The sequence below is a fragment of the Siphateles boraxobius genome, unplaced genomic scaffold, assembly GCF_051911475.1.
Source record: "Siphateles boraxobius isolate OS27281-9 unplaced genomic scaffold, OSU_SipBor_1 130, whole genome shotgun sequence".
Classification (NCBI taxonomy): Eukaryota; Metazoa; Chordata; class Actinopteri; order Cypriniformes; family Leuciscidae; genus Siphateles; species Siphateles boraxobius.
Window position 1 is genome coordinate 21,894,433 of NW_027508734.1, and position 27,430 is coordinate 21,921,862.

Consider the following 27,430-nt stretch of genomic DNA (forward strand, 5'->3'; position numbering starts at 1 on the left):
GAATGATCAAATAAAAATTTGATTTCAAATGATGTCAGAGAAGAGGTTAGCACAAGCTGTCCTTGAGTCCTGGCATTCTTCAGATGTCCAGTAGATGGCATATGTGTCTGTTTCTGCGTGGCTGGCTGGTTGGGTGAGTCACACTGACTGACAGATGGTGGTGCATGAGTGAGTGCTGGTTCTGCCATACCTGTAGCCAAGGCTCTATATCACCCTGGGCTGTAAATGATCAGTGCCTGGAAAAGGTCATAGCAGCCTTTTAGCACCTCACAAGTGTCATAGAATGGAATGAGAAAGTCACCGGTGGTTAATGGCACCTCTCTTGAATAGTGGATGACTTTCTAGAACCAACATGATTAGGGAAAGGCAGAAGTAGATACTGTTCCTGGTACTGAGACTCCGCAGTGTATGGCTATATTACAAGTATGGGGGTAGTAATGTGTTTTTGTGTGTCTTTAGTCTAAATGGATTAGAACATTATATACAGTATAAGATGTAGAATGGCATGGCTTGGAGATCGGCACATATTGTGTGCATGAGAAAAGATTAGCAACTACGAACTTAATATAAATCGTTAGTCTTTTACTATGTCAGCCATTTGATTTATCACATTTGTTCCCACTACTAGCCTGAAGTAATGCTCATAAATCAAGATTTACTTTTCAGAGGTTGTTATTATTGAGTATACACCATAGCAATAACTCTTTCAGCCATTGCACCTTCAAAAATGTTCAGATGCAAACCTTCTTGGAATTTCCCTTACTATTGTATTTAAACATTTTTTCTGTCATTGATTTCTTTCTAACTGGCTCATTTTCAAGATAATAGTGGTTTGATATGTATTAAATGCCTAGGCACTAGAGAAGCATGCCAGTTTTACAAAAGTCATTTCAGGGTTTCATTCTTAGTTACTTCTGTAGTACTTGAAAGGATTTAGTTTTAGAGATCTTAAGGTCAGATTGAAATGCATCTATTTAGTAAATGCATTCTACAGAACTTATTGTGAACCATTCATGAAATATCATAACATGATCTTCTGGTCAAAACGACTCTCGCATTCATTTTGTAGTGCAATGCTTACATCTCAAAATCCAATCAAGTACCGATGGACAGAACCATTTCACTCGAATGTATGTCAAAATACAGACAAAAAGATCTGTTGCTACTTTTGTTTCATAATGACTTTAAGATTATAATTCAAATGAACCCTAACACAAATCTCTATAGAGTTGAAATACATAAATGAGTATGAGTATGAAATGTATATGAGTTTGAATAGTGAATTGCAATTCAATGAGATGCTGACTGAAGTTTTAATGAATATTAACAAATAGCAAACCTCTGACCTGTACAGGGAGAAAGATGGTGTGGAACTCACCCGAGATGAGTCCTTCAAGTACCGCTTCAAGAAAGATGGATGTAAGCATGTCCTTATCATTAATGATGTGACTAAGGAGGACTGTGGACACTACCGGGTGAAAACCAATGGAGGACAATCATTAGCAGAGCTCATGGTTCAGGGTAAATACCTGACTTTGGATATAGTTCCAAGGCCTTTGATATTTTTTTGCAGATGTCTGTCCCCACAAATGTTTCCAGATTTGTAATGTAACTTGTGTTTGATACTGGAAAGGATAAAAAATGTACACACACATCTATTGCATATATGGCAGTTGTTAGGGTTTCTAATTTGTAGGATGTGTAACTAGTCCTAAGTCTGCATGTCATGATTTAAGTTCAAGACATCTAAGAGTTCTTCATTCTTCAGTCCTCCCTTAAACCTCACCCCCTCATGGCCATGTCATTCAAACTTCACCTCTTGTCAGTTCAGAAAACATGGCCACCGACACTTCTGTACAAGGTTACCACTCACAGTGCCCACATGCCAGCTATTGTTAGATCGCCTGACCCATATTTTTTAACAAGGCAGATGACTCTTTCCCTCCCTCACTCTCTCTTTCTGTCATTGTCACACACCACTCCATCCATCTCTTTTAATAGCATCTTAGAAAGTTGACTCATTCCCTTTCTCTCCCATTTCTTTTTATTGTTTGTTTCTGTCTCTTTCACACACTCTCTCTCCTCTCCCTCCTTCATTTTGTCTCTGAGTCTTCTAGCATGTATTGCACTTAACAAGCAAACTGATACCCAGGTGTGTCAGCTACCAGGTTGTCTGGGCTTTTGATCAAGTGCAAGAGGTGCCAAGGGGGAAAAAAAACAGCTGCCAAGCAATACTGTAACTCTACCAGGTTGCAGTGGGATTGTTACCTTTTTTTACCCCACATCTCTTTATTATAATCTTAAAGGGATAATTCACCCAAAAATAACAAAAGACCATATGAAAACAAGAATATTTCATATTATACATCTAACACCTGAATTTCCACATTACATTTGATAATACATACTGTATGCTAGAATAGCATTTTTGGTGTAATGCGGTAGTGATGACATAGTTCTCTCTTTGACCCCTGACCTTTAGAGAAACAGCTAGAGGTCTATCAAAGCATTGCTGATCTGACCGTGAAAGCCAAAGACCAGGCTGTGTTCAAATGTGAGGTTTCTGATGAGAATGTGAAAGGCATTTGGTACAAAAATGGAGTGGAGGTGAAACCTGATGCCAGAACTCATATAACACACATTGGCAGGTACGTGCATGTGTGTGTTACTTTAATGGTGAGTTTGAAACATAAATGTAATGTGTATGCACTCATTTATAAGGACTAGTTTTAGTTAGTACAAATGTTTAGTATATACCATTTCATCACACACCCACAATCTGATTTATGACAGTATTTAGTTGTGTAACTGGTTCAGGTTGAGCACGTTACTCAAAAAAACTATAACAACAGCTCTACTGAAAAAAGTAAGATTAATCTAAACTGAATGGTGGCCAACCAACAAAAACACTGCATACTGCAAAAAACAAAACTGCTCTAAATGTATAAAACATTGTATGACTGTACTCAGTGACTCCTACTAGTCACTTTGGTGGGTTTAATATTATATATATATATGTGTATATATATATATATATATATATGTGTGTATATATATATATATATATATATATATATATATATATATATTTACATTTTACAATTGTAGTCTTTTAAAAAGGCATCTGAAATAATAAACTAAGTGCAATGTAGTGTTGTCAAAAATATAGATTTTTCGATATATATATATATATATATATATATATATATATATAGACTGAAATATCTGAAATGCTTCCAAACGGCGGTAAAGTTAGTTTAACTTTAGACATTCGGTTTAATAGCCATTAAACTCTCTGTGCATTTCATGATTTCAGCCCAAACCAATTCAGATATACATAAACAAATGTCCTTTGCATAGCAGAACGCTTAATTTAAAGAAATACAATGTATATTAATTAGATCTATAAATCAATGAAACAATTTAACTAAAGTATGGCATTATGGTTTTAAACTAATAGTAAAATGTTCAGAAAAATGTCCCTTTTATAGGACAAGGTTCTGTTTTTGGAATGAGCATTTTACACATTTTATAATAATTCCAGAACTTAAAATGTGTGCAATACTGTAAATCCTTTAAACTAGAACACCTTTTGACCTAAAGGTATTAAACCAACTGTCAATTACTCAGAATATTATTTTAAACAATATTGAATCCTTTTAAGTCCATTAAACTACAGTTACCATTTGACCTAAAGGTATTAAACCAACTGTAAACAACTCAGAATATTATTCCCTATAATCCACAAGGCTTGTTTTTTAGATCATTAATCTGGTATTTTTTATATACGGTACTTAACCCATTTAAATCCATTAAACTACAACACATTTGATATTGATAAAGGTATTAAATCAACTGTAAAAAAAAAAAAAAAAAAAGATTCCCTAGAATGAGACGGTCTAGTCGGTCTAGTGTCATGGCACAAATACTATTAAAACTTAATTTTGGAAAAATACTTTGTATTACAAATCTTTGTATGCATTGATGCATCCTTCAAAATGAGCTGAATTAAGGACAAAGGCAGCCTTTCAAGGATCCTTCACATTGAGATGGCCTTCAGCTGCATTTGATGAAATGGCAGCCGAGATATGCAGCCTTCCGTTTGAGAAGCAGCTAGAGAGATTCACATTTTCTGAATCAAAACCGACGAAAAAAACAGAAACTACATAAAACTGTCATTGTCAGAGAAAAGTTAGCATTGTAATGATTGCCAAAGCTAGGGCCCTTTTTAATCAACAAAAAAGCTACAGGATTTCAAAAAATATATTACAACCTCACGCTGTTGCACAACACTGCTGAGATGCTTATATTGTAAAGGTAATTTATATATTTCTATTTAGGATTCATAAGCTCACCATTGATGACGTGAAGCCAGAGGATGAGGGTGACTACACCTTCGTACCTGAAGGTTATGCCTTCAATCTCTCTGCCAAGCTCAACTTTTTAGGTAGCCTATATCCTCTTGTTTAATTATTACTGACGAATGTATATTTAAACTTTTTTTAATTTCAATTCCATTGTTTAATATGGTGTTTTGTCTTTACAGAGGTCAAGATTGACTTTGTACCCCGTCAAGGTAAAAAAAAGAACATCATCAATAATAATTTATCAATCATGTATTTCTAGGAACGACATTAAATCATAAATGCTCTGTTTGATTTGTTTCATACAGTACATTATTAAGGTAATGTATGTATCAAAATACTTCTATTTTGTTTTAGATTAAAAAAATACTTCTCTTTTGTTTACTTTAAGATCCTCCCAAGATTCATCTGGACTGCATGGGCCGCACCGCTGAATCCACAATCTTGGTTGTGGCTGGAAACAAACTGCGATTAGATGTACCTATTACTGGAGATCCTGCCCCCACTGTGGTTTGGACAAAAGGAGAAAAGGTAAGAGCGATTCATTAAATTTTGTCTAGTATCGATTTTTATCCAATCCCTCTCTGAGCGAATAAGTCTGGGCTACATTTCCCAAAAGCATTCTAAGTAGATATTTTAAACATTTGGCAACAATAGTCTGTACTATCTACTTGCTTTTGGGAAATGTAGATCTGGTCAGTTATGGCAGAAGAGCCAAACCTAAATATTTCCTTTAGAATCTTATTTAGTAAGAAAGTCATTTTTATTTGAGGACAAATTATGTTTGAATTCATCTGCAGTTTGTGGTTTACTGTAATTCTTTACGATTTGCCATGTTGTTGCAAATGTAACAGGAGATCCAGCATGTGGGCTTCAGAAGCCTTGACAGGTAGGTTCTGTAACCTCTCCCAACCATAACCAGAAAGTCTTGTCGAGGCTCACTGGGACTGGGAGGTTTGTGCTGAGATGAGAGGTTGACACTTCAGTTTCTCACACTTAACTAAACCCCTGACCTGGTTGCCATGGCTTCACAGCTTCTGCTCTGCTCATGTAGGATAGCTCTAAGGAGGGAGAGTCGCGTCCTGAACCGAGGCATACATGGACAGTGAAGAACGGTGATGTGAGTTCGGGCCTTAACAATCCCCGACTGCTTGTACAATGTACATTATTCTGTGCCTTTTATGCTTCTTGCTTTGGCTATGATGTTGGATGTCGTGTTATTCACCCATGCTGCATGATGATGATGCAGTCTTGATTGATTTAATCCAGGGAGACACTCCATGGGAACTCATGTTCAAAAATGTAGTCAATATTTAATTATACTTCATTTTTAAGTGTTTTATTTTTTATTGTTTAGTGACGTGTAGTGTAGTTTAGTTCTTTCTTCTCTACTTTAACTGTGGTTTGTCTTTCCCTGGGTACAATGGAAACAAGCTGCTCTAACATTAACACAAGCATCACTTTGAAACAAAATTCATCAGTTTTGTGAAATCCCTACACTGCTACAAAACATCAAGTGTTTCACACACACCACATACTACTCTGTAGAATACTGTGTCTACAAGGTGAGTGCGTCTTTCATGATTTAATGTTCATAAAGTATAAAATTTGAAAATAATAGGCACCTTCCATTCATAGGAACTAGAGGAAGGTATTTACCAGGTAATGTATAATATCCTGGATTTCAGATATCTGTAGTATCTTATGAGTGTTTTGGCAAGTATTATATTAGATCTTTCTCCATGATCTATTCCTGATTGCCTGGTTTTGAAATTTGAAGTAGAGTTGAATGTGAAGGCCTGTGACTGATTCAGATTGAAAACCACTGACCATTTTTTAACAAGTGGTTTTGATTGGTCGATCAGGTGCTGACAGCCTCAGATGGGCGTGTCCATGTAGAGAGTACCAAAGGCCATTGCATCTTTACCATTGAGGGGGCGGAGCGTCAGGACGAGGGCGTGTACTCTGTCATTGTACGCAATCCTGCTGGAGAGGATACAGCTGACATTAACGTCAAAGTTGTTGGTAAGCTTAACCTCATTAGTGTGGGTACGCTTCCCAGCTGTTCTCCAGGAGGCTGAAGTTAGTCCCTAATTTCATTACGGCCCATGTGGCAACACCCTGTTGTACATGAACTCAGAAAGCTCTTTAGATTTCTTAAAACAGTTCTTGGGTTTTTTTCATGGCTTCTGGCACACAGCAGAACTGCACTTTCTAGTTTGAGATAATAAAATAAAATTCATAAAAAGGCCACAAACTGAACTGTCCAGATCTCTTTTTTGGATCTGGATGTTTATCACTCCAGAAATAAATAGATTACCTCATGTTTTGCCATTATGAGGTTTGCAGTACATTCAAATTAATAGCAGAGTGCTGCCATTTGAGAGCAAAATGCCTTTTATGTAACTGTATATTAGCTGTACCGCACTTTGACCCTTATAAAATAAATTTCTGACTGCACTTTTAATGTTTTACAGATGTGCCAGATCCACCCGAAGCTCCCAGAATCCTTAGCGTTGGTGAAGATTCTTGTATTGTCCAATGGGATCTCCCACTCTTTGATGGTGGTCAGCCAGTCATAGGTGACTTACCTTACAGTACATGTTACGATACATAGTCAATATTGTATCGACAGTAACTCTTGTTGACATCATTACAAGTTCATAAGAACTATAAACGAGTTTCTCTCAACCACTAACTTAACACAAACCCCATCTAACTTGAAGTTAAGTGAAGTTATGTAAACCTATACAACCTAGATATTCTGAAAAATGACCTAATTATATGGCTGAAAAGTCTGAAAATCTCCTTTTAAATGTGCACTTTAGGAAAATGCATGATGACAACAGTTTGTTCTCAATGTCTTCTAAGGTTATGTTCTGGAAAGGAAGAAGAAAAAGAGCTATAGATGGATGAGACTCAATTTTGATCCTTATAAAGAGACAACATATGAGGCCAAGAGAATGATTGAGGGCGTGGCCTACGAGATGCGCGTTTATGCAGTAAATGCCATCGGCATGTCACGCCCCAGTGCCGCCTCCCAGCCGTTTGTGCCAGTTGGTGAGTTCCACTGCTTTGATTTATAACTTTACTTATGTTTAAGGGGCATGTTTGTTTTCCCTGATGTTCTTTAAACCTCATATTTACCATATACATACATGCATACCAATATTTAAATGTAATAGGTAGTGGCTGCTGTTCATCTCCAGACATGTAGAATAACTTAGACACATCTTGCCATTCGTCTAATTGGTCCATTCAACAGGTAGTGTGCTGCTAAACTGGTCAGAAAAGGTCCTTTCAGTTTAAATTTTGCATCCATTTTTTCTCATCTTTCACATAATCTTCTAGTGCGCTGCATTAAAAGGATTGCTATCTGTGTAGACTGTTGTCTGTTACAAGACAGCTGATTAGGAAACTATCCTTGGCATCCTCCTCTATAAATAATGGCATGTTAAAACTGTGCAAAGCTGTATCTATGGCATTGTCTAAAGAGAGGAGGGGGCAGGACAGTGCACTTCCTTTGTTGCTTGCCCTGTCGCGTCACTGTGGCCAGAAGAGAAGACCACAGCAGGTGTTACAGAGCGGACAGACACTTTTCAGGAGGCTCTCCTTGGAAAACGTACTAGACTGTAGTGATCCAGAGGCAGAATGACCAAACCGATGCTCCCCAAGACTGCGGAGAAGAAGCCAGTCGAGGCACCACCAGCTGAGACACCACCGGCCGATCCAGTGCCCAATGTTCCAGCAGAAACCAAAGAGCCGGAGCCAGAAACACCTCGTCCAGAAGAACCTGCACAAGAGGGCAGTGCTGAAGCTCCTGTACCTCTAGCTGAGGAGGCAGCTCCTGCACATCCTGAAGATGGAGCTTCTCCAGCAGAAGCAGCACCAACAGTACAGGAGGTGGTACCATCTGCAGAAGCAGCCCCCCCACCAGAGCCGGAATCAGAGCCTGAACCTGTTGGCAGTAGGCGTCCATTTCTAACAATCTTTTGGGGAGCTTATTAATTCAGGGACTATATCAGTCTCCATGACATCTTTATATCTCTTTTTATGGATGTTTTGATCGATCATTGTCATTAACTTATGTCAAGAACCATTCACTGATGAAAATGCCATAGAGAGGAATTAAAACCTAAAACTGTTTGATAATGCCTGTCCGCATGTAATCACTGGCTATTGTATTTGGCTTGGGCAATGATGTGCTTTAAACTTTTGTTTTGTTGAACTGAGCATGTAGAATTTTAATATGTAAGTGGATTTTGCGTGAATGGTTGCATGCAAACATTAGCGCAATTATGTGAGTAAAGAAGGTCCATTGTCAATAGAGTAGTGATGTATGAAGCACAGACCACTTCCAAAGTCACTTCCAAACCGAACAGTTTTCTTTTGGTCAACAGTCAACACATCAAAGTTGTGTACCCGACCTAAATGCAATGCAAAATCTGCATACGGAAATATTTCTCCTTCCAGGCGAAATTCCCTATTGTGCAAATTCCTATTGAAATGACTATGAAAATTTGCTGAACAATAGTAAATGTAACCACACCTTAAGGCCTGAATAAGTGCGCCAAACTGAAGCCTCATAATTTTACTCTATTTATTTCAGATAAAATTCAACTGCCGTCCTATTTACAGTGATAAACGGTTGTTTGCATTTCAAGGAAAAGTAACTGTACTCTAGATAACTTGGCTAGATAAGAATAGATGTACTTGGATTCGCTGCAAGTTCATAGTCTTCATAAATAAAGTTTGACCTGAGCATGTCATTGCCGCTTAAATATGGCATAAACATTTTAGACTGAAGCTTGCGTGCAAATCACAGTAGAGAGCATGTATATCTTCAGGAGGCCCTTATCGCCACTGACCTAGTCAACCTCAGACTCATTCAAGCAATGTTGGTTATTCTTGTATATCTATGGCTGCTTGGCTTGTGACAATGCCATACTATTCTCACATTATTCAGTGAGACTTTATTGGACACCAGGGTGATAAGTCTAGGTAAATCCAGCCATGTAGTAAAAAGTATTCAGTACTATCTCTGTGTTTGATGGCTTAGTAACAGTGCATAAATGTAATACAGAAAATGTGTGCATTTAAAATACATCATACACACAAGGGTTTTCCTTGCAATCAGCTGGCAAAGCTAACATTTAGTACAATATCATTTCAGAATGGCTAGGTGCAAAAATCCAAACCAGTTTATTGGCTAAAGTGATAATGGAAAGAAAAATGATAGTGTCAGTTGAACTTTTCCAACAGTTTCACTATGCATTTACTCCAGCTGCTGATATAAAACACTTGAACAACATATTTTCTTTTTAGTGGAACACCATCTCATTCTTAAAACTTCCTTTCAACAGCACCTACCAGCGAGCCCACTGGCCTGTGTGTTGATGACATCAGTGATACCTCTATTTCGCTGAAATGGAGGGCTCCAGAGAGGATAGGCTCAGTTGAGCTTGAAGGCTATGGGGTTGAGTACTGCAAGGAAGGCTGTAAGTCAAGTTAAAAGCTCAGCTAAATTAGCAAGCCCACAGATTCCACATAATTGCTTTAAATGTGTTTATCAAGAGAGTACAGTTGTGGTCAGAATTATTGGGCGTCTTTGGTAAATATGATCAAATATGGCTGTAAAAATAAATCTGCATTGTTTATCCTTTTGATCTTTCATTCAAAAAATTTGCAAAAATCTAACCTTTCATTGAAAAGTAAAATAGTTGAAAGTGGGGGGTGGCGTTACTCACATTATGCAATAAAACACGTTAGCTACAGTTATTGGCATCCCTAGATTTTTTTTATGAGTAAAGTATCTCTGAAGTATATTACCATTAATATTTAATTTTTTTAGCACACCAGGGTGACTAGGAACATGAAATTGTATAGCTATGACTTGTTTCAAAGGAGTTTAAATATGAGGAAACACAGGCCAAATTTCCTTAATCATTCATCACAATGAGTAAAACCAAAGAATATAGTTCTGACGTGCAGCAAAAGAATGTTGAGCTTCACAAAATAGAAAGTGGCTGTAAGAAAATAGCTAAAGCATTGAAAATACCAATTTCCATCATTAGGGCAATAATTAAGAAGTTCCAATCAACTAAGCAGCTTTTTGGCAGCAAACACACTAGATGGGTTTGGTGCAAACTGGGATAAAAAGTGATCCATGCCCACAGTTAAATATACAACTGGATCTTTAATGTTATGGGCCTATTTTTTTGCTGGAGGTCCTGGACATCTTGTTCAGATACATGGGTATCTGCAAATACCAACAGGATTCATGATATCATGGATTCTAGCAAATACCAACAAACAAAAAAATCAAAACCTGATGGCCTCTGCTAGAAATAATAATTTTAATGGGCTGTTCTTGGATCTTCTATCAGGACAAAGATCCAAAACAAAATCAACACAAAAATGTGTCACTGAGCACAAAATGAAGCTTCTGCCATGACTGTCCCAGACCCCTGACCTGAACCCTATAGAAAATTAGTGGGCTGAACTGAAGAGAAGAAGCACCAACATGGAGCTGGAAATCTGAAGGATCTGGAGAGAATCTGTATGGAGGAATGGTCTCTGATCTCTTGTCAGGTGTTCTCCAAACTCATCAGGCATTATAGGAGAAAACTCAAGAGCTGTTATCTTGGCAAAAAGTATTTAATAAAAGGGTGCCAATAATTATGGCCCCGTGTTTTGGAGAAAAGGAATGGTCTCTGATCTCTTGTCAGGTGTTCTCCAAACTCATCAGGCATTATAGGAGAAAACTCAAGAGCTGTTATCTTGGCAAAAAGTATTTAATAAAAGGGTGCCAATAATTATGGCCCCGTGTTTTGGAGAAAAGCATTTAGCGATTGCCCCCCCCCCCCCCCCCCCCCCTTAAATTATTTTACTTCAATGAAAGATTAGAATTTTGCAAATTTTTTAATGAAAGATCAAAAGGATAAACAATGTTTTTTTTACAGCCATCTTTGATCATATTTACTAGGGATGCCAATAATTATGAACACAACTGTACACTACTACTATTCAAAATTTTGGGTTCGGTAAGATTTTTTTCTTATGCTCACCAAGGCTGCATTTTTACTGCAAAAACTGAAATATTCTAAACTATTATTACTGTTTTCTATTTTAATATATGTAGTTTATTCCTGTGATGGTAAAGCTGAATTTTCAGTAGCCATTACTCCAGTCTTCAGTGTCTAATATGCTGAATTGGTTTAAATATGGATTTTTAACCTGGCTTTTTTCCAGGTTTCTTTGATAAATAGAAAGTTTAAAAGGACAGCATTCATTTTAAATAGAAAATTTTAGTAACTATGAAAAATCTTCCCGACCTCAAACATTTTGAACGGTAGTGTAGCTTCAGCCTAGTGATATATTTGTATGAAATGTATCTCCATCAAACCTTTTTTACATCTACTCATGTTACAATGCACTAGTATTTATTTCTTATTTTTAGCAATCCTGGTGTAAAAACATTATTTTCAAAGGCATCAAAATGCTTTTTCGAATAAATCCTCAATATTCTGTGTCTGAAAACTTTATTTCATCTCTATAGCTGATGAATGGATCCCTGCATTTTCGGGTCTCACAGATAGGACCTCTGTGATCATCCGTGACCTGCCAACTGGAGAGAAGATGCAGTTCCGTGTGAGGGCATTTAACATGGCAGGCCCAAGCCCTCCAGCCACACTGCAACAAGCAGTCACCATCCGTGAAATCATGCGTGAGTTAAGACAGAATAATCTTAAAATGTTAGGCTAGCCCATTTAAGGGCAACTTTTTGGATCATTCCCCAAGGACAAGTCTAAAACCATGTCTTCACCATTGGAGGGGAACACTTTTTTTTAAAGCATAAAGAAATAGAACAGTGAAGGAAATTCTAGGTCTAATTCTAGTTGGGAAAATAATCATTTTGCACTCGAGTAATTTGCATCACTGGACATTACTGTCAGTGGTTTAACATTTCTATTGTAAAAGCTGTATTAAATGTATAGATATTTACATCTCTCACTCTCTTTCAATGTTAAACTGACGCTTTGCACTGGAATTCACGCTCTGCTTTTGTGCTTTTGGCCATCTCAATCATTTTGACATCAACGAGCGCTGAGTCAGACCAGACTAAAAATGGGGGGGGGGGGGGGGGGGGGGCTAATTACCCTCCTCCATCCCCAGCTCCTCCTCTCACCTAGTCAGAATTTGGATTTACCCTTGAATCAGAATAAATTCTCAAATTATGTTGTACTTTAAAATCTGGAATTAATGATATCTGCGATACATTTATGTTGGTTCTGTTCTGTTTACCCTAAGGGGGGTTATTGCTGCTCTCCCTGCTCTTATACATGCTCTCGCCCAGAACGGAACCATACCGACAATCCAAACTGTATGCTAATTGTCAATCGTAATTGAAAAAAAAGAAATTAAAATTCTGTCAGTAATTACTCACCCTCATTTTGTTCCAACCCCGCAAGACTTTCGTTCATCTTCGGAACACAAATTAAGATATTTTTGATGAAATCTGAGAGCATGCGTGAGAACTGAGAAGATGGCGCTCACGATCATTTAATGGGAAAGTGTGAAAGGTCAGCCATTCATTTTGCGGCATTGGTAAAGCACTTTTACGTTTTCTTGTTGATTTCTCACGATTCGGACATCCAGGAAATGCAAACTTTAGAACCACATCAAGACCCATCTTCCAGATACCACAACAAGATACATCTTCTCAGTTCTCGCGCATGCGTCGTGGCGCTCTCGTGAACTCACGTCAGAGGCCCACACAGAATAAAATGAATAGTTGAATGAAGTCGTTATTTTTGTTTTTTTTGCGCACAAAAGTATTCTCGTCGCTTGAAGGAGTGAGCCAGTTCTCAGATTTCATCAAAAATATCTTAATTTGTGTTCCAAAGATGATCAAAAATCAAAAATGGTTGGAACAACATGAGGGTGAGTAATTACTGACAGAATTTTCATTTTTGGGTTAAAGGGGTGGTAAAACATGATTTCACTTTTCTAACTTTAGTGTGTAATGTTGCTGTTTGAGCATAAACAACATCTGCAAAGTTACAGTGCTCAAAGTTCAAAGCAAACAGAGATATTTGCTTTTAAAGAAATCAATTTCTAAGGACTACAGCAAACAGCCGGTTTTGGACTACACAACATTCCTCCAGGGTTGCTGACGTCAGCAAACCCCAATAAACCCCTCCTCCGAGAATACGAAATAAGGGGGGCGAGGCCATTTTTATATTGCGTTGGAGAAGAGTTATTGTGGTATAGGAGTGTTGTTGTCGCCGCAATGTCGTCGAAACGCTGTTATTTTCATCAGTGCCCGGATTGCAGGTCCACTTTGTTCAGCCTTCCTAGGGTCGCGGGAGTTAGGGATCAATGGTTAATTATTACCCAAATCTCGCTCTCTGTGCTGCACATTTAACGGAGGAAAGCTTCCACAATCTTGGCGAGTTCAATGCAGGATTCGCACAACGGCTTGTGCTGAAAGATGGAGCAGTTCCAACTTTAAGAACAGAAGCTGTTGTTTACGGGCCACAATCTGTAAGTATGATTTATTTTTCGTTGATGTATTTTCCTGTAATAGTTCGTATTGTTAATTGTACGTTGTAGCAAGGAAGTAAACAAATCACAACGCTGTTTGGCTCTGCAAACCAGCTTGTTAAATGCTCATTCATACTTAACGTTATCCGACAAACACCTAACGTTACAAACTTTTTTAAAATCTCAACAGCTAACAGCGAACTTGGAATTAGAGTAAATTATTCTTTGATTAGAGCTTTTATGTATTGTTTATCGCTTGTTTATCTACAGGCATGCTAAACATGGTTCTGTGTTTGCTTTGGCTACTGTAGTAAATCCAATGTTTAGTGTTCGTTTTGGGTTAATAATTCTGTCGATAGATATTTGGCTACAATCGTTCTAAAAATACAAAAGTAACCGTGCCATACAGTCAGTAACGATCACTATAGATCCGCAGTCTTTACTCAAAAAAATCCCTTTGAGGTCAGTAGTATAATTTGTTAGAACGATTATATGAAATTCTTGTTAATGAAGTTTGGCGAAGGAAGGCCGAGGGACGTGAGAGAACGGCGCGAGGCCGGTGGTGCGATTGCTAATGAGCAACACCTGTGTAGCACACCGGTCTCGCATGTCTAACGGAGGAGCGGAAGCATAAAGGAGGCGCGACGACGTTGATGATCGAGAGAGGAACAGTCCTGTATTTTAGTTGTGTTGTGTTTTGTTTTTGTATTTGTATTTTACTTTAGCCAGCAGTCGTCCGTGAGGGGCTGCTGGCAGTTATATTTATTTTCGGTAGCCAGCAGTCGTCCGCGAGGGGCTGCTGGCGGTATTTTGGTTTGTTTGTTTTATTTTAAGTAAAGTTTCTTTGATTGTTCGCCGGTTCCCACCTCCTTCTTCCCTGAACATTGCTACACTGGTACCGAAGCCCGGGAAGAGGGAGCAACGCGCTGTCAGAGAGTCCTCGCCGCTGTGGGGAATCCGCGGTGCCACCGAGCATGGTGCACGAGTCGCCGCCGCTCGCCGTGGGCCGGAGCCTGCTACCATCCGCCGGGCAGGGGAGGAGCAGGGAGCGCGGGAGGAGCGGCCATGGACGCTCGAGGCGGTGCGCTGGAGTGGGTTGCCGGGGGGACGGCCAAGCTCGCTGCCGGCCGCCTGGAAGTTGGAGGGGCGGCTGCCGTCCGGGAGGGAGCGGGGGAGTCGCTGCCGCTCGCCGTGGGCCGGAGCCTGCTGCCGTCCACCAGTGAAGGGGAGGAGCAGGGAGCGGGGGACTCCTGCCGTCTGCCCTAGAGCCCAAGGAGCCGTCGCCGTCCACCGGGCGGCGGAGGAGTGTCGAGCCGTCCACCGAGGGCTACCCAGCGTCACCGCCAGGCACTGCGGTGGAGATTGCCCAGCTGGTGGAGGACCATGATGGCAGCGCGTTGTGTGAATCGGACCAAGTTTTTTTTTTCCTCTCTCCCCTCTCTCGATCTGTCGCTCCTCATGCTTCCGTCTCCGTTTCCCTCGGCTTGTCGGTCCATACCTCCTAGGGATCGCCGCCACCGGGGTAGGCAAAGGCTCGTGGGTACCCCCGGCCTGTGAGGGGCGATGGGGGTATGTGGCGAAGGACGTGAGAGAACGGCGCGAGTAGTGCGATTGCTAATGAGCAACACCTGTGTAGCACACCGGTCTCGCATCTCTCACGGAGGAGTGGAAGCATAAAGGAGGAGCGAAGACATTGATGATCGAGAGAGGAACAGGCCTGTATTTTAGTTGTGTTGTTTTTTGTATTTGTATTTTACTTTAGCCAGCAGTCGTCCGCGAGGGGCTGCTGGCAGTTATATTTATTTTCGGTAGCCAGCAGTCGTCCGCGAGGGGCTGCTGGCAGTATTTTGGTTTGTTTGTTTTATTTCAAATAAAGTTTCTTTGATTGTTCGGCGGTTCCCGCCTCCTTCTTCCCTGAACATTGCTACATGAAGCTTATTTTTTTGTAATACTATAATAATTAGTACAATTAAATAACAGCGTATCTAAAAGGTAATGAGACAAAATAAAAAAAACCTTTCTGAAACGTCGTTTAACAGCTGTTCTTGAGCAGGTTCTGCTCGATCATCTTCAACTAACATTTTCTGGGTCTGATTCGGGCTCAAATTGGTATGGTTTTATTGACGCCATCGTTTATAATACACCACAGCACAAACTGGCTACCGGTAAAGGTACGGGGCGTGACGTTGCCGGAAAACGTGCACTAGTCGGTTAGCGAATCACAACACACTGGGCCAGCTAACCAATCTGAGCCCATTGCGTATTTTTGAGGGATTGGCTTCATAGGACCCGGAAACCATCAGACCGTTTTTACAAGGAGGGACAGAGCAGTGTAGAATAAAGGTAAAATATATGAAAAATAATGCAATTTTTTTAAAACGAAGCATGAACACATGTTACAGTGCACCCCACAAACACAATCAAGCCTTTGAAAAAATGTGTTTTACCACCCCTTTAACTAACTCTTTAAGGTGTGCTTTTTCCTGGGATACAAAACACAACGATTACTTTTTGCACAGTGTGGACTGTTAGAGTTCAATGTTGATTCAATTCAGTTCAGTAACAGTGCCGATGGGGGAGGGTGCAGTTCTTCTCTGACCTACATATGGGCTTGTTCTCCCCTTATAGATTGTGTTTACAGACATGATATGTGAGGCCTCTTGCTACAGATGAGTATACTTGATAATAGACTGAAGCTAAGTTTATACATGGTAATGTTCAGACAAATAAGCTTTATTTTTAAGTGGAGATCCATTTATTACATCACATTATAGTCTAGTGTTGGGAAGGAAATTAGATGGAAAAGGGTTAAATAGGCTATTATCTTCATGAATCACTTACATTCTCTTATTGCAGAGCGGCCCAAAATCTGGCTTCCCCGTAACCTTCGTCAAACACTCATCAAGAAAGTAGGAGAAACGATTAACCTGGTAATCCCCTTCCAGGTGAGAAAAGTCATCCTTCAGACTGTGTTTGTAACGTGCAAATACAAAATTATGCCGCAGATCATGAGAATAATTCATTTGAGCCTCTCTCAAATGCAAACAATTAAGATTCATTTCTTAGCAGGCATTCTCTGAGTACAATGAAAAGATCCAGCAAAGTTCTCAATTGCTAGCCTGTATCCAGCTGCATTAATTGTCACAGAATTAAGCGATTGGCTGTCCTCTTTTGATGCAGACTTTGACCTCAAGCAGTTTCCATCAGCCAGAGCTTCAGTGTTCGGCTAGACTGTAACTTGTCCACTTGTTTGTTCACAGAACCCAGTTTGTGAAACATAGATCTTCATCCTCTCACTCTATAAATAAACTGTACTCTATGGCTGAAATACAATGAAGGAGGCTGCATACAGATAACAGTCAATGACACGAGGCTGAACAGCAGCTGTAACACCCCTCCCTGTAGGGAACTCTAAGCGTCTAAAACATCTCCATCCATCCATCCACTTTTGTCATAACATAATTACTTTTTATGTTTCTTGTAAGTAATATAGTTAGTGAGATGTCTTGACACATTCTTCACCCACTTTTAAGGGTAAACCACGGCCTCAAGTAACCTGGACAAAAAACAATGAGCCTCTGGACCCTAAGCTGGTCAGCATACGGAACAGCGACACTGATACCATCCTCTTCATCAGGAGATCTGAGAGAAAGGATTCTGGGAAGTATGATGTTCAAGTGCAAATTGAGAATGTGGAGGACAAAGCCAATGTGAATATACAGATTGTTGGTAAGTTACTAGGACCTATTTGTTAGCATTTCAGTTTAAACTGTATTTTTGACCAGATTTGACACAGTTGCCCAATAATAACATGTAGTAATTACATACACAGAAACATAATATATTTTCTTCTATATAGTACTTTTGTCTTTGTTTGCATCAGTAAACATCAGAACGCATTTTGTTCTCTTCCAATGTCAGACCTGCCAGGCCCACCCCAGAGTTTAAAGGTGATGGATATTTGGGGCTTCAACGTTGCCCTGGAGTGGAAACCACCCAAGGATAATGGAAACTGTGACATCACAGGCTACACCGTCCAGAAGGCTGACAAGAAAACCATGGTAAACCCAAACCTGCAAACTAGGGATTTTGCTGAAATGAAAAATTATTTTATTTTATTTTATTTAGAAAATGACTGCCCTACCTGTTCTCTTTGATATTGAACTATTATGTACAATATTCATCAGTGGCACAGCATTGCAGGGACACTCTGAGTTTATGGCCTCTCTTGTGATATATAGTTGGCCAGTGGCACTGAATTGAGGGCCAGAGGAACAACATCCAGAACATCCAGGACCCAAAGCTCTAAAATGACCCCTACCACTCACCACTTCATGGCACCTGTGCCCCCTTCGGTGCAGGCATGCTGTAATCTTAGCCCACGGCCTTGCCCTGATTTAAGTGCTGTCATTATAGTGCTCTCTTTACCCCTTTGTACTCTTGAGCCACTAAAGTTAGCAGCTAAATAAAAAGCACCCGTTTTGAGTTTCACCTCACATTGTTACTAGAGCCAGTCTGTTCCTCTTGCTGTGTTCAGAGCAGCAGGCAGGAAGACAACGAATTATCAGGTTTCACAGGACAATCTCAATCAGAAATCGGAGATGCTCTGCTGCTAAATATAAAAGCTCTTTAGGCTGCAGGCCTTGGGGCACATTCATAGGCAGGCCATTTACCTGCTTCTGCATCTACTACTCCCACGGACATAGTAATGACACTTCGGCTTAATACATGTGCTAAGCGATCCTACAACGTTTTCCCGATTGTCTACTTCTATAACAATGGACAGAATGATTTTACAGTGGTATATTCAGACATCTGAGAGCCACGTGACAATGTTTTAGATTAGCACAGGTAATTGGTGCCATAGTATAACCACATACTGTTTGCTGGTGACCATATGACAAAGTGTTTCACAATGAACATGAACATGCAGTGTTTTTATGCCCAAACAGTTAAATCCAATGCAACCCCCACCCTGCAATAAATAAATAAATATGATTAAAACATAGCTGAAACAAAACAATACAAAAGAGAGGTCGACCTCGGGGTGAAGGTCTGATGGCAGGCCCGAGTAACTGGTACTCGGAGCATGCATGGTTGCCATACCCATCTCGGGACTCGATCATGAAGCCAGTGCTGAAGCGGTGTCATATGAAGCAGTCCGAGCGGCGTGGCAGCCGCTGCGGACGCCATATGCCCCGGGAGCCTCTGAAATAACCTTGATTTGTCTCAGGCAAGTCAGCAGTGACTTTGAGCACTCTCTCGTACGCTGATTTCCATACCAAGAAAAGGCACAAACGGGTGAGGTACCGAAGCACCATGTCCCTGTGTTCGCAAACCTGGTCTTGAGAGTGAGCTAGACAAGGGCTGCCTCGACGACTTTCGTGAAGACACGAGGGGACAGGGCTAACCTGAATGGGAGAACCGTGTACTGGTATGCCTGCCCTTCGAAAGCAAACCGTAGAAACGGTCTGTGTCGAGGAAGAATGGAGACATGGAAGGTTGATCGCTGCAAACCAATCCAGTGGACGAACACATTCGAAAATTCCATCTTGAATGGAAGCCTGTGAAGGGTTCGGTTCAAGACGCCCAGGTCCAGGATTGGTTGTAACCCACCGGTTTTCTTGGGTACAATGAAGTAGGGGCTGTAGAAGCCAGATCACACCCTTCGCCTACGCATGACAGGCGCGGCCCAGGCAAAGGCTGCTGCTGGGGCCGGGCGGGAGGGGCGGGAGTCGCAGGAGGGCATCCTCGTGGGCAAGCAGACTGAGAACATGTTTAATGGCTTCAGTCTGCTTCTGGGCTGCCGAGAACTGTTGGGCGAAGTCCTCGTCCGCGCCGCCGTAAAGGCCAGCCTGGGATATGGGAGAGTTGAGGAAGCGGGTTCGCTCTGCCTCTCTCATATCAGCCAGGTTTAGCCAGAAGTGTCTCTCCTGGACCACAGCGTTGGACATCACCTGACCCAGGGAACGTGCAGTCACCTTCATTGCCCGGAGATCGAGGTCAGTGGCGGCACGCAGCTCTTCCATGAGCCCCAGATCAGCTCTACCCTTGTGCATGTCCCTGAGCATCCGGGCCTGGTAGACCTACAGGACGGCCATGCCCTGCAGCTCTGTAGGATTTTGCCACCAGGGTAGACGAAAATCTACAGGCTTTGGAGGCGTGCTTTGGATCACCACGCCAGGTAGAAGCGCTCTGAGGACACAACTGCATCGCAACAGAGCACTCCACCAGGCGGACCCCAGTGTACCCAGTGTACCCTTTAGCCGCGGCCCCATCGAGGGAAGAGACGGCGGAGGAGTCCGCCGAACGATCATGGGAAGACAATGGTGACTTCCAGGACCTCGTGACCTCCTCATGCACTTCTGGGAAGAAAGGTTTTGGGGTACTCGTCACCCCCAAAAACCAATCCTCCAGCTGTGAGCGCTCGGGACAGGGTAGAGGATTCCATTCCAGCCCGATGCTCGCGGCTGCCCGGGAAAGCATGGCTGTCATTGCTGGCACACCCAAAGGCGGCTATTATTTTTTTATATGTTATGGTCTAGTCAGTTTCAGAGAAGAACAGATAAAGCTTTTAAACACAATAAAGGGTGTCTCACAATGAGGTACACAATATTTTTTTATTTTATTAGTTTATTTTTCAGGGACCATGCACAGTTCAGACCCTGTACCAGAGTTAGCTATGCAGCTAATTTACATCTGTTGTCCCTGGGCAAGGAAAATAAAGGACAATACAGACAAACATTATTCACATTACTCACATAAAAACCAAAATACAGATATACAATACATATTATAAAAAAGGTCAATGATAACATAGTTGATTCGCCTTCAGCCAAGTCTTTAAGGACATTTTAAAACTGCTGAGACTTGCACAATCTCTAATATAATTTGGAATTAAGTTCCACTTTTCTACTACAGTAAATGAAAAAGCAGATTGACCATATATGACTACGTTTATGTGTTTTTTCTTTTCTTCGCAGGAATGGTACACTGTGTATGAACAGTATCGTCGCACTAATTGTGTGGTATCAGACCTGATCATGGGGAATGAGTATGTGTTTCGTGTGTACGCAATAAACATGGTGGGTCTGAGTCCAGAGCCTTGCCTTTCCAAGGACAGTGCCTACATCCAGAAAACAGGTGACCATTTGTGCCCAGATACACTAGATTCTCATGTCTGCTCACTAGTATGCAGTATTGCAAGAATACTTCTGCTAGAATTTGGTGGTTAGGCTGTTAGTGTTTTGAATCTTTCTAATTCCCATGTAGCTCACCCAGATCTCCTGATAAAATGTTTTGGTTCTCTTTACAGGCATTGTGTATAAGCATCCTTCCTACAAAGAGCATGATTTCTCTGAGGCCCCCAAGTTCACACACCCTCTCATGAGTCGCTCAGTTATATCCGGATACAACGCTACACTCAGCTGCTCCGTTAGAGGCATCCCTAAGGTGAGCATGTGTGACCTTACTATCAATGGTTATGCACTATATAGCCAAAAGTATGAGCACAAAATATCACACTCATTTGTGCTTGTTAAGCATTTCATTTTAAATTGAAAGGAATGCAACTGGGCTTTTGCTCTCATTCAGACACAGTAGCATCAGTGAGGTCACTAATGGGCTCTGGCTCACAGTTGGCATTACAATTTATCCCAAAAGTCCTCACTTTGTTCACAAGAATATTGTCATGCAGAGGTGGAAAATGCCCAACCTGTTAAGAGTTCAAATTAGTCTATTTATTTTGACCGTGTAGTAGAAATTACAAAAACATAGAATCATTTTACCCTGTTCTTGAAATGTTTGACATATTCATTTTGTTTTACACATAATTCTGATAAATATATTAGTATCATATGTTAGCAGGTTCAAAGAAATAAATACCAATAGATTTGGATAGCTATATTATCTATCATTATGTCTATGTAAGAAAATTGGAAAGATAATCTGTTTCTACTTGCATCTCATTGTTTTGTGAAAGCCTAAAATCACATGGTACAAAAACAAGATGGACATTACAAACGAGGCCAAGTATCGTATGTTCAGCAATCAGGGTGTGCTGACTCTGGAGATCCGTAAGCCGTGTCCTTTTGATGGAGGTGTGTACATGTGTAAGGCGGTCAATGCAAGCGGAGAAGACTTAGTAGAATGCAAACTGGAAGTTCGCTGTAAGTATTTGCCTCTTGCTCAAGAGCTACTGAGAGATTTACTTAGCATTATTTGGTTGATGTCTCACTGAAAATTGTCTCATTGTTACATACTGTATATTTTAAGTCTGATTTGTCTAGTAATAATTACACTACTGTGTATAATTACACTATCTATCTATCTATCTATCTATCTATCTATCTATCTATCTATCTATCTATCTATCTATCTATCTATCTATCTATCTATTTTATAGTTCAAAACTTTTAGATTGTTTTTAAAGGAAGTCTCCTCTGCTCACCAAGGCTGCATTTATGTGATCCAAAATACAGCAAAAACAATAATATTGTGAAATAATTTTACATTTTATTTGAACATATTTTAAAATGTAATTTATTCCTGTCATTGCAAAGCTGAATTTTTAGCAGTCACATAATCCTTCTGAAATCATTCTAATGCTTATTTGCTGATCAAGAAAAATGTCTTATTATTATCAATGTTGAATTTTTTTCAGGATTCTTTAATAAATAGAAAGCTTTTGTAACATTATACAGGCCTTTACTGTCACTTTTGATCAATTTAATGCATCATTGCTGAATAAAAGTTTTAATTTAAAAAAAAATGTGACGGGTAGTGTATAATGTTAAAAAGGATTTCTATTTCAGATAAATGCTGTTCTTTTGAACTTTCTATTCATCAAATAATCCTGAAAAAATGTACACTGTTTTCAACATAATAATTATAATAATAAATGTTTATTGAGCAGCAAATCAGCATATTAGAATGATTTCTGAAGGATCATGTGACACTGAAGACTGGAGTAATGCTGCTATAAAAATATTTCACAATATTACTGTTTTTGCTGTATTTTGGATTTTTTAAAAACAGCCTTGATGAGCAGAGGTTTCTTAAAAAAAACAAACAAAAAAAAAAAACATTAAAATTCTTACCGATCTAAACTTTTTCAATGGTAGTAGTGTAGTATGTATACAGTACGTGAATTAATGAAACTCACCTGAATGACCGCTGATCATAAGAGCACAATCTTATAATCAAATGAAAGATATATGCTGATACATGTACTGTAGAACAAAATCCATCCATGCTGTATTAACATCTTATTTTTATTTTATAAAATGTTAACACTGACTCTGCTGAGTTGGGGGGAAAAAAATCCTATAATGGCAGTTTTACTCAAACAAAATAAAGAAACATTGATGGCATGTCCTGGCATAAATCCAAATGTTTCATTGTGGTTAATAACAGTTGGATTGGACCTAGAGGTGTATCTGAAGGTCCAGAATGGATCGATTTCTAATGATCCATCATTCCTGATGTGTGTCACTCTTTAATACTCCTTACTTCCTGTTTCCCTTCACATTCCCTACTGCCCTCACTCCCTCAGTGCGTGAGTAAACAGTAAGCTCAGGTTTGCTCTGTGTCCAAGGTAAGCATGATGGTGCCCCATGTGTTGCAATCACACCCACACTGCATGCACTTTCTCTAACAAACAGTCTCAAATCCAGCCTGTCTGGCTGCTTCTCATTACTGACATCGATCGAACTCCGCCATCACGAAGGACATCTCTATTCTCTAAAAGCATGCACTGCGAGGAGAGGTAAAACTTGCATCCTATGAAGACGTTTGCTGAAACACGATACACACATTTATTCTCCTCCTATGATTTCAATTCAGACTTTTCTGTAATGTCGTTTAGATATATATATATATATATATATATATATATATATATATATATATATATATATACCTGTATATGATACACATATACTGTGTGTTGCTATGATGCTTGTGTCCTTGCGTCTGATCCTTGAATCCTTCCCTTGTATCTTGAAATATAGGAGATTAGACGTGATGTGAAGAAAAGGACACTAGAAAGCACAATTAAAGAAATGAGAAGCACCCTAGGTCTCTGAGCCACCAGATACTGACATAACTAATATTAGTGTTGAACATACAGTTGAGGTACACCTCTGTTCAAAAGTTTGGTCTCTGTAAGATTTTTTTTAATGTTTTTGAAAGAAACTGTTTATGCTCACCAAGGCTTCATTTATTTTATCAAAAATACAGTAAACAATAATATTGTCAAATATTATTACAATCTTCAATAACTGTAATGGAAAAGCTGAATTTTCAGCATTATTATTCCAGTCTTCAGTTTCACATGATCCTTCAGAAATCATTCTAATATGCTGATTAAGTGTTCAAGAAACATTTTTTATTATTATCAGCATTGTAAACAGTTGTGCTGCTTAATAGTTGTGTGAAAACCGTGATACTTTTTTTCAGTATTTTTGATGAATAGAAAGTTCAAAAGAACATAGTTTGAAGCAGAAATTATTTATTGTCACTTTTAAACAATGTATTGTGCCATTACTGAATGGAAGTATATATTTGTTTTATCTTAAAAAAAAAATCTTACTGACCCCAAACTTTCAACAGGTGCACTTATCCATATTTTTCGACCTGAAGTTTAAGATATAACTTATTGGACATTGAACATTTCCACGGGTTATCTTTTAAAGAGTAATTCATTTCAAATGAACATTAAACTTCTTAACTCACAATGTCCAGTACAGTATATGATCAAAATTAACAAAAGTGGGTTCATCCACTTTGAAGATGGAGCTCTGAAATGCATGCAGGTTTGTTGTAGATCACTCAGATGTACAATGAATTATTTTAAACATAATTTAAGGTAACTTTAGGTAATTCTACAGTGGTAGCCTTTTTTTTTCTTGTAAATGCAGGATGTAATCTAATAATGGTTCTTTCACTTAATTGCAGCTCCAGTCATAAAAGAAGACGTCAAGAAATGAGAGAGACGTAGGTTGGAGAAACTGTCACTATCCTTTTTCTGTCTCCTGAAACTGATCCCTATGACATGTCCGTGATCAAATGACAGAGCAAAGAAATCTATTTGAGTGTTTTCTTCTTTTGCTTGTGCTCCCCATTTATCACTAACATCCTATGGTTTGTGCTTAGGTGTGGTTTTCCTTTCTTTATTGCTTGGGTTCATTTTATTTCACTTCATTTTACTTTATTTAAGATCTCTGCTGTAGGGTCTAGTATTTTCTCTTCACACTTTGATGTTATATAACGTGCTAAATAAAGCTGAGTTTTCTTGAAGCTTATTGTTATCGTCTGGTTTTCTTTTGAACATTCTTAATATAATTATATTACTAATTTTTGCAATTTTTTCCCGAACACACAGGACATTTCATTTTTCTTTGAATTATGACATAAATGCATCACCAAGCAGACACTATCAATTAGCTACACGAGAAACCAGTCACCCTGGGAGCGGAAGAAAGGTGTCTACTGGAAGTTTCCATACATCATGATGACGCACTCTCATGAGTCTGAGTCATGGCGCAGCTATCAAATGCATTCTTTATGCACACGGTCAGTATGTCCCATAGTCCACCTGGAAGAGCCATCTCAGTGGTATTATCCTGAGAGCAGACAGATACCATGACTGGCCTGCATGGCTTCGTTCTGGAATTTTCTCCAGTGGCAAATTGAGAGGATAAAATGTTTGAAACGAGTCCCAGACATTCCATGATGGCCGAGGTGTCAAAATGACTGTGGATGGCCTGTTCCATATTGAAATTAAGCAGCTGTGTCTCTGTCCTTGTGCACACACTACACAGGTATTTCTTTCATTGTTCACAACTGGTTTTATTACTGGCCAAAATATTACAAACAATATTTGCATGTTAAAACAATATTATTTGTTATTATTTTTTAGATTTAATTAAACGTTACATGTCCCGCTGACAGAAATGTGTTCTACAAACATTTTGCTAACGTTCACATTGTTAAAAATGCCAGATTAAAAAAAAAAAAAGATTTACAAAATAAATAAAAATTCATTGGTTATGTGAACATTAATTAAACATTCCATTTTATAATTTTCAAACATTATGGAAATTTTACTGTAACAAGTAGGCCTAACATTAAAAAATGTTAGACGAACATCGAACTAAAACGTTTCAGTGAAAACGCTCAATGCAAAAACGTTTTTGTACTAACGTTGAGAACAGTAAGACTATGTTGTGGTCACAATTAATGGCACCCCTGGTAAATATGATCAAAAATGGCTTTAAAAATTAAATCTGCATTGTTTATCCTTTTGATCTTTCATTCAAAACATTTTCAAAAATCTAACCTTTCATTGAAGTAAAATAATTGAAAGTGGGGGAAAATCACTTTATGAAATAAATGCTTTTCTCCAAAACACACTGGCCATAATTATTGGCTCCCTGTTATTAAATACTTTTTACAACCTCCTTTTGCCAAGATAACAGCTCTGACTTTTCTCCTATAATGCCTGATGAGTTTGGAGAACAACTGACAAGAGATCAGAGACCATTCCTCCATATAGAATCTCTGCAGATCCTTTCTGATTTCCAAGTTCATGTTTGCGCTTCTTCTCTTCAGTTCAGCCCACTCATTTTTTTATAGCGTCAGGTTTTGATTTTTAATCTGTTGATATTTGCTAGAATCCACAATGCCATGTATCTGAACAAGATGTCCAGGACCTCCAGCAAAAAAGTAGGCCCACAACATTAAAGATCCAACGGTATATTAAATTGTACACATGTACTTTTTATTCATGTGTGCACACAAACCCATCTAGTGTGTTTGCTGCCAAAAAGCTATTTTTTTAATTTCATCTGACCATAGAGCCCTGTATTACTGTCAGTGGCTCAAACCTCCGTTACTAACTCTAAAATTACGTTTTGAAATTAGCAACGGAGCCATGGGATTAGATGCGTAAGAAATTAGTCCTACACACAAGAGCGTTTTAATGACAAAAACTTTATCACGTTTTAATGACAAAAACAATGTTTCGAGGTGTGGTAACTGTAGTAGGCTATAAGCGGAATAATTGACTTCAGGCCATTGAATTATTAGAAAAATAATGCACACCCGAGGTGGTAATGCGGTCACGACGCAAAGCGGAGTCAATTACTCCTTACATATAGGCGTAAGGATATGACAAAACGGCGAAATACTACGCACATGGCACCCTTTATCGTGAATATAACACGCGAACCCAAGGCGTCATAAAGTTGACTGGCATCCTTTAGCGTGAATATGAGACGCAGACCCTACCCCACACCTAAACCTACCCATCACAGTGTTATATTGACGATAAAGGGTGCCATGTGCGTAGTATTTCGCCGTTTTGTATGGCGTCACATATGACGCCAAAGGATGAGAATGCGTTACAAGTTTTGGATCGGTAAGATTTTTTAATGTTTTTAAAAGAATTAAGTCTCTTCTGCTCACCAAGGTATTATTTGATTAAAAATACAAAAAACAGTAATATTGTTAAATATTAT

The 27,430-nt window shown here is 39.3% G+C and overlaps 1 protein-coding gene across 1 annotated transcript in view; it reads left to right on the forward strand.

Moving 5' to 3' along the window:
- The window catches only part of mybpc3 (myosin binding protein C3), a 44,119-nt gene extending 18,911 nt beyond the window's left edge, over positions 1-25,208 (forward strand). The window contains exons 15-31 of the mRNA XM_077228691.1: positions 1,355-1,521; positions 2,483-2,648; positions 4,341-4,447; positions 4,547-4,576; positions 4,756-4,895; positions 6,230-6,389; positions 6,842-6,946; positions 7,236-7,424; positions 9,728-9,862; positions 11,923-12,090; positions 16,767-16,855; positions 17,444-17,639; positions 17,832-17,971; positions 20,894-21,053; positions 21,226-21,362; positions 21,892-22,078; positions 24,867-25,208. Of these exons, the coding sequence (XP_077084806.1) occupies positions 1,355-1,521; positions 2,483-2,648; positions 4,341-4,447; positions 4,547-4,576; positions 4,756-4,895; positions 6,230-6,389; positions 6,842-6,946; positions 7,236-7,424; positions 9,728-9,862; positions 11,923-12,090; positions 16,767-16,855; positions 17,444-17,639; positions 17,832-17,971; positions 20,894-21,053; positions 21,226-21,362; positions 21,892-22,078; positions 24,867-24,898 (2,308 nt within the window). The 3' untranslated portion in view covers positions 24,899-25,208. The remainder of the gene's footprint in view (positions 1-1,354; positions 1,522-2,482; positions 2,649-4,340; positions 4,448-4,546; positions 4,577-4,755; positions 4,896-6,229; positions 6,390-6,841; positions 6,947-7,235; positions 7,425-9,727; positions 9,863-11,922; positions 12,091-16,766; positions 16,856-17,443; positions 17,640-17,831; positions 17,972-20,893; positions 21,054-21,225; positions 21,363-21,891; positions 22,079-24,866) is intronic.
- The last annotated feature ends 2,222 nt before the right edge of the window (positions 25,209-27,430 follow it).